This window comes from Miscanthus floridulus, chromosome 11 (genome assembly GCF_019320115.1).
Source record: "Miscanthus floridulus cultivar M001 chromosome 11, ASM1932011v1, whole genome shotgun sequence".
Lineage (NCBI taxonomy): Eukaryota > Viridiplantae > Streptophyta > Magnoliopsida > Poales > Poaceae > Miscanthus > Miscanthus floridulus.
The window spans coordinates 29,749,729-29,761,636 of record NC_089590.1 but is presented as its reverse complement, the minus strand read 5'-3'; the positions used below and the strand labels follow the sequence as shown (position 1 = coordinate 29,761,636).

The window sequence follows — 11,908 nt, the reverse complement described above, 5'->3', positions numbered from 1 at the left end:
TGAGACAATCATCGACAATGTAGGCCTTCCCATTCTTTTTCTTCTTGTGGAAGTCCTTCTTCTTGCCATCTTTCTTCTTGTATTGCTTGTTTTTATTCTTCTCATCTTCTTCTTCATTACTTGAGTCATCTTTCTTGCCCTTGTACTTGTTCTTGTACTTGTCTTTCTTGGGCTTTGTGCATTGGTGTGCTAGATGACCAAGTTCTCCATAATTGTAGCAATCCATCTCTGAGATCGGCTTCCTTCTAGAGCTAGTGAAGAACTTCTTTTTCTTCCCATCAAACTTGATGCCACTCTTGTTGAGCTTCTTTAGCATCTTGGCAACCACTCGTCCAACAAAACCTAAGGGCTAGCGGGGTGCCTCCTCACACCCCCACAGAGGTGCCAAGATACAAAATCAAGGTGTATAAATACTTCCTCCATTTGTGTGCCTCTGCGGGGTGCCTCCTCACACAAATGGAGGAAGTATTTATACACACGTATTCAAAATGAACCGTTATGTACCTCTACGGGGTGACCGGACGCTCTGGTTAGTTCTCCCTGAACTCTAGTGTTTAAGTTATGACCGGACGTTGGACAACATTCGGTCACAATTTTCCCTCTCTAAAACCTAACTAGAGTCGATCGGACACTGGCACCCAGCATCCGGTCGCTCACCTCTTAGTGTTTAGTCACACCAGACAAAATCACCTTGATCAAATGAACTGACCGGACTCTATGCCAGCGTCCGGTCATACCAGAACTAGAGTCCGGTCAGTATTTGACCCTCCATTTACTTCCAACTCTCAATCATACATGAATGAAGTTTGCTCCAATTGATCTAAGGGCTATTTTTGAGCTACCTAGTGCTAGATTTAGTAAGTGTGCACCACACCTAACTCACTAGACTCACCTAGGTCAAGCTACCCATCCATACCCCTCTTAATAGTATGGCCAAAGGAAAAACAAAGTCCTAAACTACTCTAAGTGTCTCCTCAACACCAAATGACACTTAGAACTAGTCTATTCTAAACTACTCATCACTAGAAGAAGTGGGTGACACATGTACCTTCTCCCCTTAACCATGAGATAAGTTGGAGTGTAGTAGTCATTGTCGATGAGGTTGGAGAAGAGCCATGGTGATGAAGCTAGGTTAGGGAAGAGTTTTGGAGGTGAAGCCGAGTTGGGGAAGATCATGGTTGGTGATGAAGAATGATGGATAGCGATGTTTGTGGCTCCTTTCTTCTTCTCATCATCACTTGAGTCACTATCATTTGACTCCCATTCTTCACCAAGATGAGCTTCACCTCTCTTCTTGCCTTTATTCTTCTTGTCTTCATCATTGTTGTACTTCTTCTTCTTCTTCTCTTTAGGACAATCGGCTATGAAGTGACCGGTCTCACCACACCCATAGCAAAACCTCTTCTTGTACCTCTTCTTTCCATCACCACAAGTCTTGCGGTTGCTCTTCTTCTTCATAAAATTTCTAAGGTTTATAATTACAAATGTAACCTCTTCATCGGACTCTTCTTCACTTGAGGAGTCATCCTTCACTTTCTTATTCTTCTCTTGAATTGAACTTTTGCCTTCATGAGCTTGAGTTGCCTTTAGGGCTGCATTCTTGTTGTATCCCATTGCACTAGGATTTTGATTATGAGCATTGATTGCATCTTCATCTAGACACTCATGATGCTTGAGCTTTGAAAGAAGTTCTTGGGGTGTCATCTCATCATAACCAGACATTTCCATGATTACGAATGCAAGCATGTTGTTCTTGGCTATATAAGTTCTCAACATCTTTCTAGCCACCTTGTTGTCATCCCATTCATTACTACCAAGAGCTCTTATGTGGTTAACCAATGCCATGTGCCTATCAAACATTGCTTGAGTTGTTTCACCTTGCAAGAACACAAACCTTTCCAATTCACCATGGAGTAACTCAATGTTACCTTTTCTCACACTTGTGTCTCCTTCAAAAGATACTCTCAATATTTCCCAAACACGTTTGGCACTTTCTACTCCATTTACATTGTTGAACTCATCTGGACTCAAACTTGAGACACGCAAAGATACTGGCTTGTGCATTTTGATGGAGGTTGAAAGCTTTTTCTGGAATTATCTCTCTGTCTTCATTGGTGGGAATAATCACACTGACTTTCACAACTTCCTAAAGTCTAGCAGTAATGAGGTGCATCTTCATCTTGTAGGCCCAATCAGGGTATCTTGTTCCATCAAAGTGAGGAGGCTTGCCATGATTGACGGTGGGGAAATGCATAGGAAGACCCTTGATGAGTTGTCCATAGTCAAAACTAGTACTAGAATAGATTCCCTTTCCTTGAACATTCTTATTTCCCGCTCCAACGTCACTTGCATTGTATTTGGCTCCATCAACCTTGCCACTAAAAGGATCAAGATGCCCAAGAGGGGGGTGAATTGGGCAAATTCTAAATTTCTTTGCAATAATTAAGTCCTATGGTTAGCCCAATTAACCCATATGCCTAGAAAGTGTTTCTATTGATCTACCACACAAAAGTTTAGCAACCTATGTTCTAGTCCTACTCTAGCATGGCAATTCTATGAATGTAAATGACAAGAATTGAATTGCTCAAAGTAAAGAGAGAAGGAGGAACACGGCAATGTTTTGTCGAGGTATCGGAGAGTCGCCACTCCCCACTAGTCCTCGTTAGAGCACCCATGCAAGGGTGTAGCTCCCCCTTGATCTGTGCAAGGATCAAGTGCTCTCTACGGGTTGATTCTTTAACACTCCGTCATGGTGAATCACCCACAACCGCTCACAACTTGAGTTGGGTCATCCACAAGCTCTGCTGGATGATCACCAAGCTCCCAATCACCACCAAGCTGTCTAGGTGATGGCGATCACCAAGAGTAACACGCATGAACTCACTTGACCACGACAAGCCTAATGAGAAGGGTGGACGCACACTTTGCTACTCTTGCTTTCACTAATGAGGTCTCTCTTTGGGATTCTCAAATCTCAATCATCTCACTAGGACCATGCTCTTCTTAGCACTATCAAGGGTGTTTCTCGGCTATTAGAATGAGCAAAAGTGCCTCCTCACATGAATGGAGGAAGTATTTATACACCCATGTTCAAAACGAACCGTTATGCGCCTCTACAGGGTGACCGAACGCTCATGTCAGTTCTCCCCAAACTCTAGTGTTTAAATTGTGACCGGACACATCTGGTCATGATTTTCCCTCTCTGAAACCTTACTGGAGTCGACCGGACGCTGGCACCCAACGTCTGGTCGCTCACCTCTCAGCGTCCGGTCCTACCAGACGAAATCACCTTGATCAAATGAACTGACCGGACTCTACGCCAGCGTCTGGTCACACCGAAACTAGCGTCCGGTTAGTATTTGACCCTCCATTTACTTCCAACTCTCAATCATACATGAATGAAGTTTGCTCCAATTGATCTAAGGGCTGTTTTGGTGCTACCTAGTGCTAGATTTAGCAAGTGTGCACCACACCTAACTCACTAGACTCACCTAGGTCAAGCTACCCGTCCATACCCCCCTTAATAGTACGGCCAAAGGAAAAACAAAGTCCTAAACTACTCTAAGTGTTTCCTCAACACCAAATGACACTTAGAACTAGTCCATCCTTTGAAAACCGAAACGATTTCCATCGTAGGGGCATGACCACCATGATAGCCAAACCGATCTCCATTACCGTGACCTAACTTAATTGCCTCTATAAAACACACGTTAGTCATAGTAATCATGTATTGTCATTAGTCACTGAAATCCAACTAGGGGCCTAGATGCTTTCGGCCACTAATAGCATCATCAACTTTCTTGCTCAACTCATCCTTCAACTTGCTCATCTCATCATGCATATTCTTCATTTCATCTTGGAAAAGCTTAGCTTGCTCAGCCATCAACTCTTTAGCAATTTGCTTGGCCATCTCGGTGGCATCGGTTTGCATCTTTTCGGTGTTCGACATTATTTCTCCTCACGCGGTGAAGCACTAAAAGAAGACCTTACTCTGATACCAATTGAAAGTATCTAAATAATGCCTAGAAGGGGGGGTGAATAGGTGTATCTAAAAAATTCTACACAAACTTAAAGTCAAATGTCAGCAACTGTCGGAATTCCTAACAGTATGAGCTGAAACTTTCGGCATCCGAAAGTTCTAACACAAACAGCCGAGAGTTCTGACTCCTATGTGGATTTTACTACAAATGCTAAAATAAGCTTCGAGTGTGAGATTTCTTACAACCCCACTTCCAAGTGGTTAGGTAGACATGTAGAGTTACTCCCTTGACATGAAATGCTTCTACTCCATAGATCGAGTCTAAACCCTAAGAGGTGCTTGGAGAGAAGAGAAACAACCAAGAACAAATATGATAGCACAAATCACAACAACAACAACAAGCACGCGGGACATAAGGATTTATCCTGAGGTTCGGCAACCCCACAAAGGAGCTCCTACATCCTCGTTGTTGAGGTAACCACAAAGGTCAGAGTCTCGTCCACCTCGTTGCCTCTCTCAAGGCAACCACAAAGGTCACTTGAGCTTTTCCACTAAGAAATCAAGGGTAATACAAACTTCCCAAGGCTCTTCTACAAGATAGAAGCTCCTATGTGATGCCTACCTGGCTAGGAGCAAAGCTCTAAGAGTAATAGACACAAATCCAACCAGCTTGACAAAGAAATCAAGTGCTTAAGCTTGCTAAAGTGATTCTCTCACTTAATCCGCTCTCCTTTCACTCAAAACCCTAGGGGAATCAAAATTGGGAGCAAAGAGGAGAGAGGAGGGGAGCCTTGAATGCTTGAGAGCTCCTTTGGATAGAGTTAGGTCGCAATGAATGAGTGGGTAATGGTTAGAAGAGAGGAGAGAGCTATTTATTCTTATAGATAAAATCTAACTGTTCAGATCTACGTCGAAAGTTCTGACATAGATCACCAGAACTTCTAGCACCTAATAAAAACACTGTTCATACATGCAGATAGCTAGGCTAGCTCGACCGGAGTCAGAACTCCCAATGGCTGCCAGGACTTCCGGCAGCCAGGACTTCCTGCTCCCATCGGGACATCTGATGGCCAGCCAAGCCTAGCGACTAAGTCTAGAGCACCGGGACATATGGCGGGAGTCGAGACTTTTGATAGTCAGAACTCTCAGCAAATGTTGGAACTTCCGACGGCCAAAGTCCCAAAAACTATATCGAAGTGTTTGTGATGTGCTTAAGTGTCTCTCTATTGATTTTATTTTTATGCTTGAGCGCTCTATCTTCCTCAGACCACCTAAACTTGCATTCTTCTTTATAGTACGGCATACCTAAACCCAAAACTTTGAAATGAAACTTTGGAGAGCATTTTGAGTTCGTCCGCCTTTCCAACTTCAAGAATTGAGGGACACCATTTTATCTAAATCAACTCTTTAAAACTTTCACGGGACTAAAGTTGCAATACATCTCACTAAGATTTCATTAGTCCCTAATTTGGATTTCATCAATACACCAAAACTCACATAGGGGGCAAATGCGCTTTCAAGATTTGGTGCCTCCTCGAAGCTGACATGCCGGGGACTCAAGTTTTGGGCTCCTTCGGGCTTCTTCACGGTAGCCAAAGGCCAGCTAGATCCGGGCCGGCGGTCGGCTATCGGGGGTCGAGGGCAGTGGCCTGACTCTTCCTTGTGTCGGCTTGCACCGACTCACCTTGGCTATAGCCCTATGCAGCTATGCTAGGTGCCCAGGTCTTCTTTAGCGCTCTGGGACCTCTAGCACCAGATCCGACATTCCCCACCCTAGATCCGGTGCTGCCAGGGTAGGCGGGGCACGGCTACTGGTGGGTGGATGCCATGTGGAGGCAGAGGCAACACCCCTGGATGGTAGTTTCGAGTAATGCTACATGTGTGTGCGCTCCTTGGCCCACCTCCCTTGCCTTCCCAAGTACATGCACCCACCTAGACCTCCGAGCGGTGTCTGGGCCGACGAGCAGGCATGAGCCACACGAAGCCGATCTGCACCATGATAGATGTGAGTGCCAGGTGCTGGCATGGAGCCAACGACCAGAGGCTGTCCGGCCAAGAGTCCTTGGTGGCTTGGATTCAGTGCATGGTGGCCAGATGGGTGCGACGGTGTGGCCGGTCAAGCTAGGCTCGTGGTAGCCAGATCTAGGCATAGCAAGGCGCTCCACAGCTAGAATGGGTGCAAGGTGGCCTGCTCTACGACTGCAAGATTCGGCTGTGTGGGTTCTTAGGCGCTGGTGGCGCCAGGGTGCTCCTGGGCCCAGCGGACATCTTGCATCGTGGTCGCCTTTGCTTCGGCACTGTAGGGCTAGGCCAACTCATGCTCGTCCAGGCACTATGGGCTTAGGCGGGCTAGCATCTATAGGGGAACCCCCTATGACCTAGCCTACATGGCGTTCCAATCCAGTGCCTTGAGGTGCTCATGGCGTCTGACATCGGGAGGTGGGCGCGGTGTCGCTCCAAGCTTGTTCTCCTGGTTTTCTAAGACGATGGGTTATAGTTCAAGGGTTTAGGGAGCTTAGGCAAAAGCCATGCAAACCCTGTCTGTGTGACCAACGGCGACACCCTCTAGCATTGTTTATCTCCTTGGAGGCATCGATGATGTAGGCTCTCCACCCTATGACTATAGTACTATCACTCTCCTCCTGGTGAAAACCTAGCTCTAGTTATCTAGAGTCGGTGGCAGCGGCGGTGTCAATGATGTCATGTCCCTCTTGAGGGCATCACTATGGAGGGGTAGATTCTAGCTCTTGCTTTTGCGAAGGCTAACCCGAGCTTGCTGCATCCGCTAAGCAGGTTTTGGGGGCAAAAGCCCTTATGGGCCTGGTGCTCTATTCATCGATGGCATCCATGGGCATCACTCTGCTTCTTTAAGGCATTGATGCAAAGAACCTCTCCTCGGTTGCTCTCCTCCCCATCTTATTGTTGGTATGGCTACCCTCCTAACCCTTGGCTTCTGCAAACACTACTTGTTCTCAGGTACTCGTCGTCCATGGCTTGCTCTGTCGTTCTCTATATCACTTGAGTGCTTCGCCTCATCATATGCTGGGTTGCGGGCACCTTGATCTTCTCTCTGGATCTCCTCGTTCTCCTCCTAGCGACCCTCCCCCTTTGAGGCTTCCTTGGAATTTTGTATTGGGATTGGCACCACGCCCTTCCACCCCCAGCTTGATCGGTATCTGTGGAATGAAAATTCAGGTGGGGAGAACTTACCCCCCTGGTGTTGACCTCAAAAAAAGCAACCAGGAGACACTCACTTCTAGACAAGTCTTATTTTTGTTAAAGGTCTTTTTCTAGAAAAGGGAAAGTTTAAAGTCAACAAAGGGAACCAAACTAGATTATGGGAAGATTTTGGATAGGCCAAGAGCCTTTAAATTTACAATTTCTAGGTCCATATAGAATAGCGAGAATGAAGAATGTTTCAGTGGCAAGTGTAGTAGGTACAACTCCCCTTAACATGTCCTCTAAGAGGGTGCTGCTAGGGGAGAAGTTAAGGGACTGGTTTGGACTAGATGCTCTAGTGCTACCAATCAAGTTGAATGAGAATGAAGAGTTTTTCTTTTATGGCTAAGTAAAAACGGTCTCTTTTCAACTCAATCTTTATATAAAGACATCATAGGGAGGGCTAGAATTCTAGGGAAGTGTTTATTTTGGAAGGCTAGACTACCTTTAAAAATTAAAATCTTTCTGTACTATCTAAAAACAGGGGTGTTCTTAACAAAAGACAAATTTATAAAAGAGGTTGGAAAGGGAAAACCAGGTGCAGCTTCTGTGACATGGAAGAAACCATACGTCATCTCTTGTTTGAGTGTCATGTTGCTAAGGCGGTATGGAGTTCTTTGTTATTAGCATTTAACATTAAACCACCTAAGGATATAGGCCAAGGGCTCTGTTTGGCTGCCATTATAAGCCGGCTTATCAGCCATGGTACAGTATTTTTCTCTCCCAACAAATCAGCTGTACAAATCAGCACAAGTGGCTTATAGACCAGCCGAACAGAGCCTTCCCTCCGAGCCTAAGAAATCAAATAATAGTGGGGGTAGCAGCTATGTGTTGGGCGATATGGTTAAGTAGAAACGATGTTGTGTTTCATAGAACAATGACATACTCTTTTTCGTATGTAATTTTCAGAGGGACATACTGGATTAGAATTTGGTCCCACCTATCTAAAGAGTTATTAAAGGGAAGACAAACAAAGGAAGGTTGTCATTTACCGGAAGTTTTGATGCTGGAAGACATCAGAAAGCATTGGTGGAGACATCTAAAGAGGATTGAAACTTAAGAGTTTTGTTGGTTAGTATTACCTCCATCCTAAATTATAAGACATTTTACTTTTTTGACACCGAGTTTGACCACTTGTTTTATTCAAAAATTTGTGCAAAATATCATTTCTTTTGTCGTGGCTTGTTTTTATTAATAAAAGTTCTTCAAGAATGACTTAAATTTGACTATGTTTGCAGAAATTTTTTGAATAAAATGAGTGGTCAAACTTGGGGTAAAAAAAGTCAAACATCTTGTAATTTGGGACGGAGAAAGTACTTATAGCCCTGTTCGCTTCTCTTATAATCCATCTTTTTCAGCTTGTTTTTTCAGCCGGAACAGTGTTTTCTCTCACAACAAATCAGCTAGAATAATGTTTTGGTTTGTTTTTTCAGCGAAGCGAACGGAGCCCGTAGGAGCTGTTTTGCTTGTCTCAGTTTCAGCTCTTAGGCTGTGTTTAGTTTGTGAAATGAAAATTTTTGGATGTCACATCGGATGTTTCGGGGATGTCCGAAGGGTTTTTGGATACTAACAAAAAAAACTAATTACATAGCTCGCCTCGAAACTGCGAGCCGAATTTATTAAGCCTAATTAATTCATCATTAGCGCATGCTAGTTACTGTAGCACTTATAGCTAATCATGGACTAATTAGTCTTAAAACATTCATCTCGCGATTTCCAACTAAACTGTGCAATTAATTTTTTTCATCTATATTTAATACTTCATGCATATGCCGCAAGATTCGATGTGATAGTTTGAGGTAAAAATTTTTTGGAACTAAACCAGGCCTTAGTGGAGCTGTTTTTGTTCTGAACTGTGTAACCGGATTTTGGTTTGGCCTAGTGTTGTTTCAATATTCGGCCTGTTCGTTGATTGGTTTTTGGGCTAGTTTGAATTGACTGGTGTTAGTTTATTATGAGAAAAAAATACTATTGACTGACTAATTTAGTCTGACTGAAACCATCAAACCAACAAACCGATTATGTCGCTCTATATATTCACCTGTCGACGTTGGAGACCGGATGTTTTACCTTAATAATTAAAAAAATTTACAGGCTGGCGAGTACCTTTTTCCGTCCAACCGTACTGCCTTGTCCAGTGCTCAGCGGCAGCACTGCAGCTGGCCAGCTGTACTACTACTATAAAACATGAGCTAGTTACGAGCACCTGCAGTTGCAGCACGAGCTAGTTACCAGGAACGCAGCCATGGCAAGCAGTGCCGTCGTCGTCCCCACCTCTCCAAGAAAGTAAGAACGCTAGTTTGTTCGTTGTGTCTGGTCTGCCGTGCTGATTCCTTCAAATCTGACATAGGTTGATCTGTTATGCATGTATGCGCCCAGGTTGGAGGGAAAGGTGGCCGTGATCACTGGCGGGGCGAGCGGGATCGGCGAGCGCACGGCGCGGCTGTTCGTGGAGCACGGCGCCCGCGTCGTGGTGGCCGACATCCAGGACGAGGCCGGCGCGCGCGTCTGCGCCGATCTCGGCGCGGGAGCCGCCAGCTACGTCCACTGCGACGTGACCAGCGAGGACGACGTCGCGGCCGCGGTGGACCACGCCGTGGCGACGTTCGGTGCGCTGGACATCATGTTCAACAACGCGGGCGTCAGCGGGCCGGCGTGCTACAGCATCCGGGACAGCGGCAAGGCTGACTTCGAGCGCGTGCTAGCCGTGAACCTGGTGGGCCCGTTCCTCGGCACCAAGCACGCGGCGCGGGTGATGGTGCCCGCGCGCCGCGGCGGCTGCATCATAGGCACGTCGAGCGCGGCGGCGGCGGTGACCGGCGTGTCCTCGTACGCGTACGCGTGCGCGAAACGCGCGCTCGTGGCGCTGACGGAGAACGCGGCGGCGGAGCTCGGCCGGCACGGCATCCGCGTCAACTGCGTCTCCCCCGCGGGGGTCGCCACGCCGCTGACCATGAGGTACATGGGCCTCGAAGCGGAGGCGTTTGAGCAGGCAATGGAGGCCATCGCCAACCTCAAGGGCGTGGGCGCCCTGCGAGCGGACGACGTCGCCGCCGCCGTGCTCTTCCTCGCCAGCGACGACGCGCGGTACATCAGCGGCCACAACCTGTTCGTCGACGGCGGCATCTCCGTCGCGAACCCGTCCTTTGGAACGTCCAAACACTGAGTGGGACCCGTCGGAGTGACGTCGCGCGTGGGTGATCTGTTATCAGTCGTCCGATGACTAGATCTAGTCGTCGTTCTAGTGGGGGCTCACACTACACACTCGAGTTTGCTCCGTGAATGCATGATTGCTCGCCGGCTTTGTAAGGTCCGCCCGTTACCCTTCAATTTTTTTAACTAAAAATAAATGTACCTCCCTCATCCGCTTTGTAAGGTTTACCTTTTTCACTTCTCAGCAACACTCTTGTGCTACTCCCTCCGTCCGGCACTTATAAAATTTAAAAAATTCCCTAAAATAAGTGCACCGCTACAGGTAAGACAAACTAACTTTACTCATTTTTTTCTACTTTCTCTATTTTTAAGACGTAATGATTACACTTTTATAGAGGCATATATGAAATTTCTTACTAACCTTAATCTTTTCACCTAAATTTTAGAAGTACACTTATTTTAAGACGGAGAGAGTACCAATTACTAGTATAAATAAATTATTATTTTTATGATTTATTATTTATCTCTGTGTCATAACATAATAATTTTTTACCCTTGCATGACTATAGAAATAATTGTAAATTGTTAGGTTGCTTTTGTGCCAACACATGTCAAATTTTGTCAGGTTTGTGGTTTTATCTAACAAGTTTTTTATTCTTGAAACCAAAAATTGCAGGTCGTGCCTACAAAAATTGTAATAAACTAAAACTGCAATTTTAGTATAAAATATATGCAATAACCGTCGTCCGAAAAAAACTAAAATTCAAGCATATGAAATTTAACAATTCCCTTACTTTTTAACAAAAAGAAGACTGGACCTCTACTTTCTAATAAAACTAGATGAATTCTCAGCGCGTTGCCGCCGAATATCTGTGTAACACTAATGCTGGATTGATTAAAAATGTTGTATGTTGCTTGAGGGAAAACAATATTGGATGTAAGTTGTTACCTCCAATCTGATTTCGTAAACTCAAATAAATAAATGGTTCCTATCTACCATACACAAAATAAAAAAAAGTATAATAGATAAAAAGTATAGCCATAAGAACAACTCATGATCGCCTACCCTAACGACAAACAACACTCATGATCCACAACCACCAGCATGAAGGAACACTCGTGATCCACCAGGCACCAGCATGTACGCGTGGTGTGCACGATCATCTTATCTTGAGGAGATAGAGCAGATGGGAACATGTGTTACAGGACCTAGAGTGGAGCGTGGACCGTGGACCGTGGAGAGAGCTGAGCTGAACCGCATGGACAAGGTGACAGCAAGGCGGCGACCGTTCATTTGCAAAGGAATGCCTGCTCCGTTGCTATGGCTCTGGTATAGCTTATGACTTGATGCGCCTTTATTATCTCAATTCACGTGCGTTGAAGTGGATTCGAATAGAACTCAATTAAATTCCATTTTATTTTACTCCAACACATATGGATTGAAGTAAATATACATGCATCAAACAAGGCCTTAAGTGGGCAATGCCCTGTTCGCTTGGCTGATAACCCATGGTTGAAAGTATTGTTGACTGATTTGTTGTGAGAGAAAAATATTGG

At 45.3% G+C, this 11,908-nt stretch overlaps 1 protein-coding gene across 3 annotated transcripts; it reads left to right on the top strand.

Annotated features, from left to right (window-relative positions):
• The first annotated feature begins 9,417 nt into the window (after nucleotides 1–9,417).
• On the top strand, nucleotides 9,418–11,084 carry LOC136494392 (momilactone A synthase-like). Of its 3 annotated transcripts, XR_010768589.1 has the most exons (4): nucleotides 9,418–9,484; nucleotides 9,578–10,508; nucleotides 10,597–10,673; nucleotides 11,028–11,048. XR_010768589.1 is itself a non-coding variant. In XM_066490560.1 (2 exons), exons 1-2 carry the CDS (start codon nucleotides 9,444–9,446, stop codon nucleotides 10,362–10,364), a joined length of 828 nt encoding a protein of 275 aa, XP_066346657.1. In that variant the 5' UTR covers nucleotides 9,418–9,443; the 3' UTR covers nucleotides 10,365–10,574. The 3 variants fall into 3 exon arrangements, 1 of the variants encoding a protein (XP_066346657.1); XR_010768590.1 differs by lacking the exon at nucleotides 10,597–10,673 and having other exon boundaries at nucleotides 11,028–11,084; XM_066490560.1 differs by lacking the exons at nucleotides 10,597–10,673; nucleotides 11,028–11,048 and having other exon boundaries at nucleotides 9,578–10,574.
• The last annotated feature ends 824 nt before the right edge of the window (nucleotides 11,085–11,908 follow it).

Bases quoted from the DNA above. Each gene is read 5' to 3' on its own strand.
- LOC136494392 (XM_066490560.1), top strand. From the start codon at position 9,444: ATGGCAAGCAGTGCCGTCGTCGTCCCCACCTCTCCAAGAAA. The intron at 9,485-9,577 runs GTAAGAACGCTA...GTATGCGCCCAG, and splicing joins GTCCCCACCTCTCCAAGAAA to GTTGGAGGGAAAGGTGGCCG.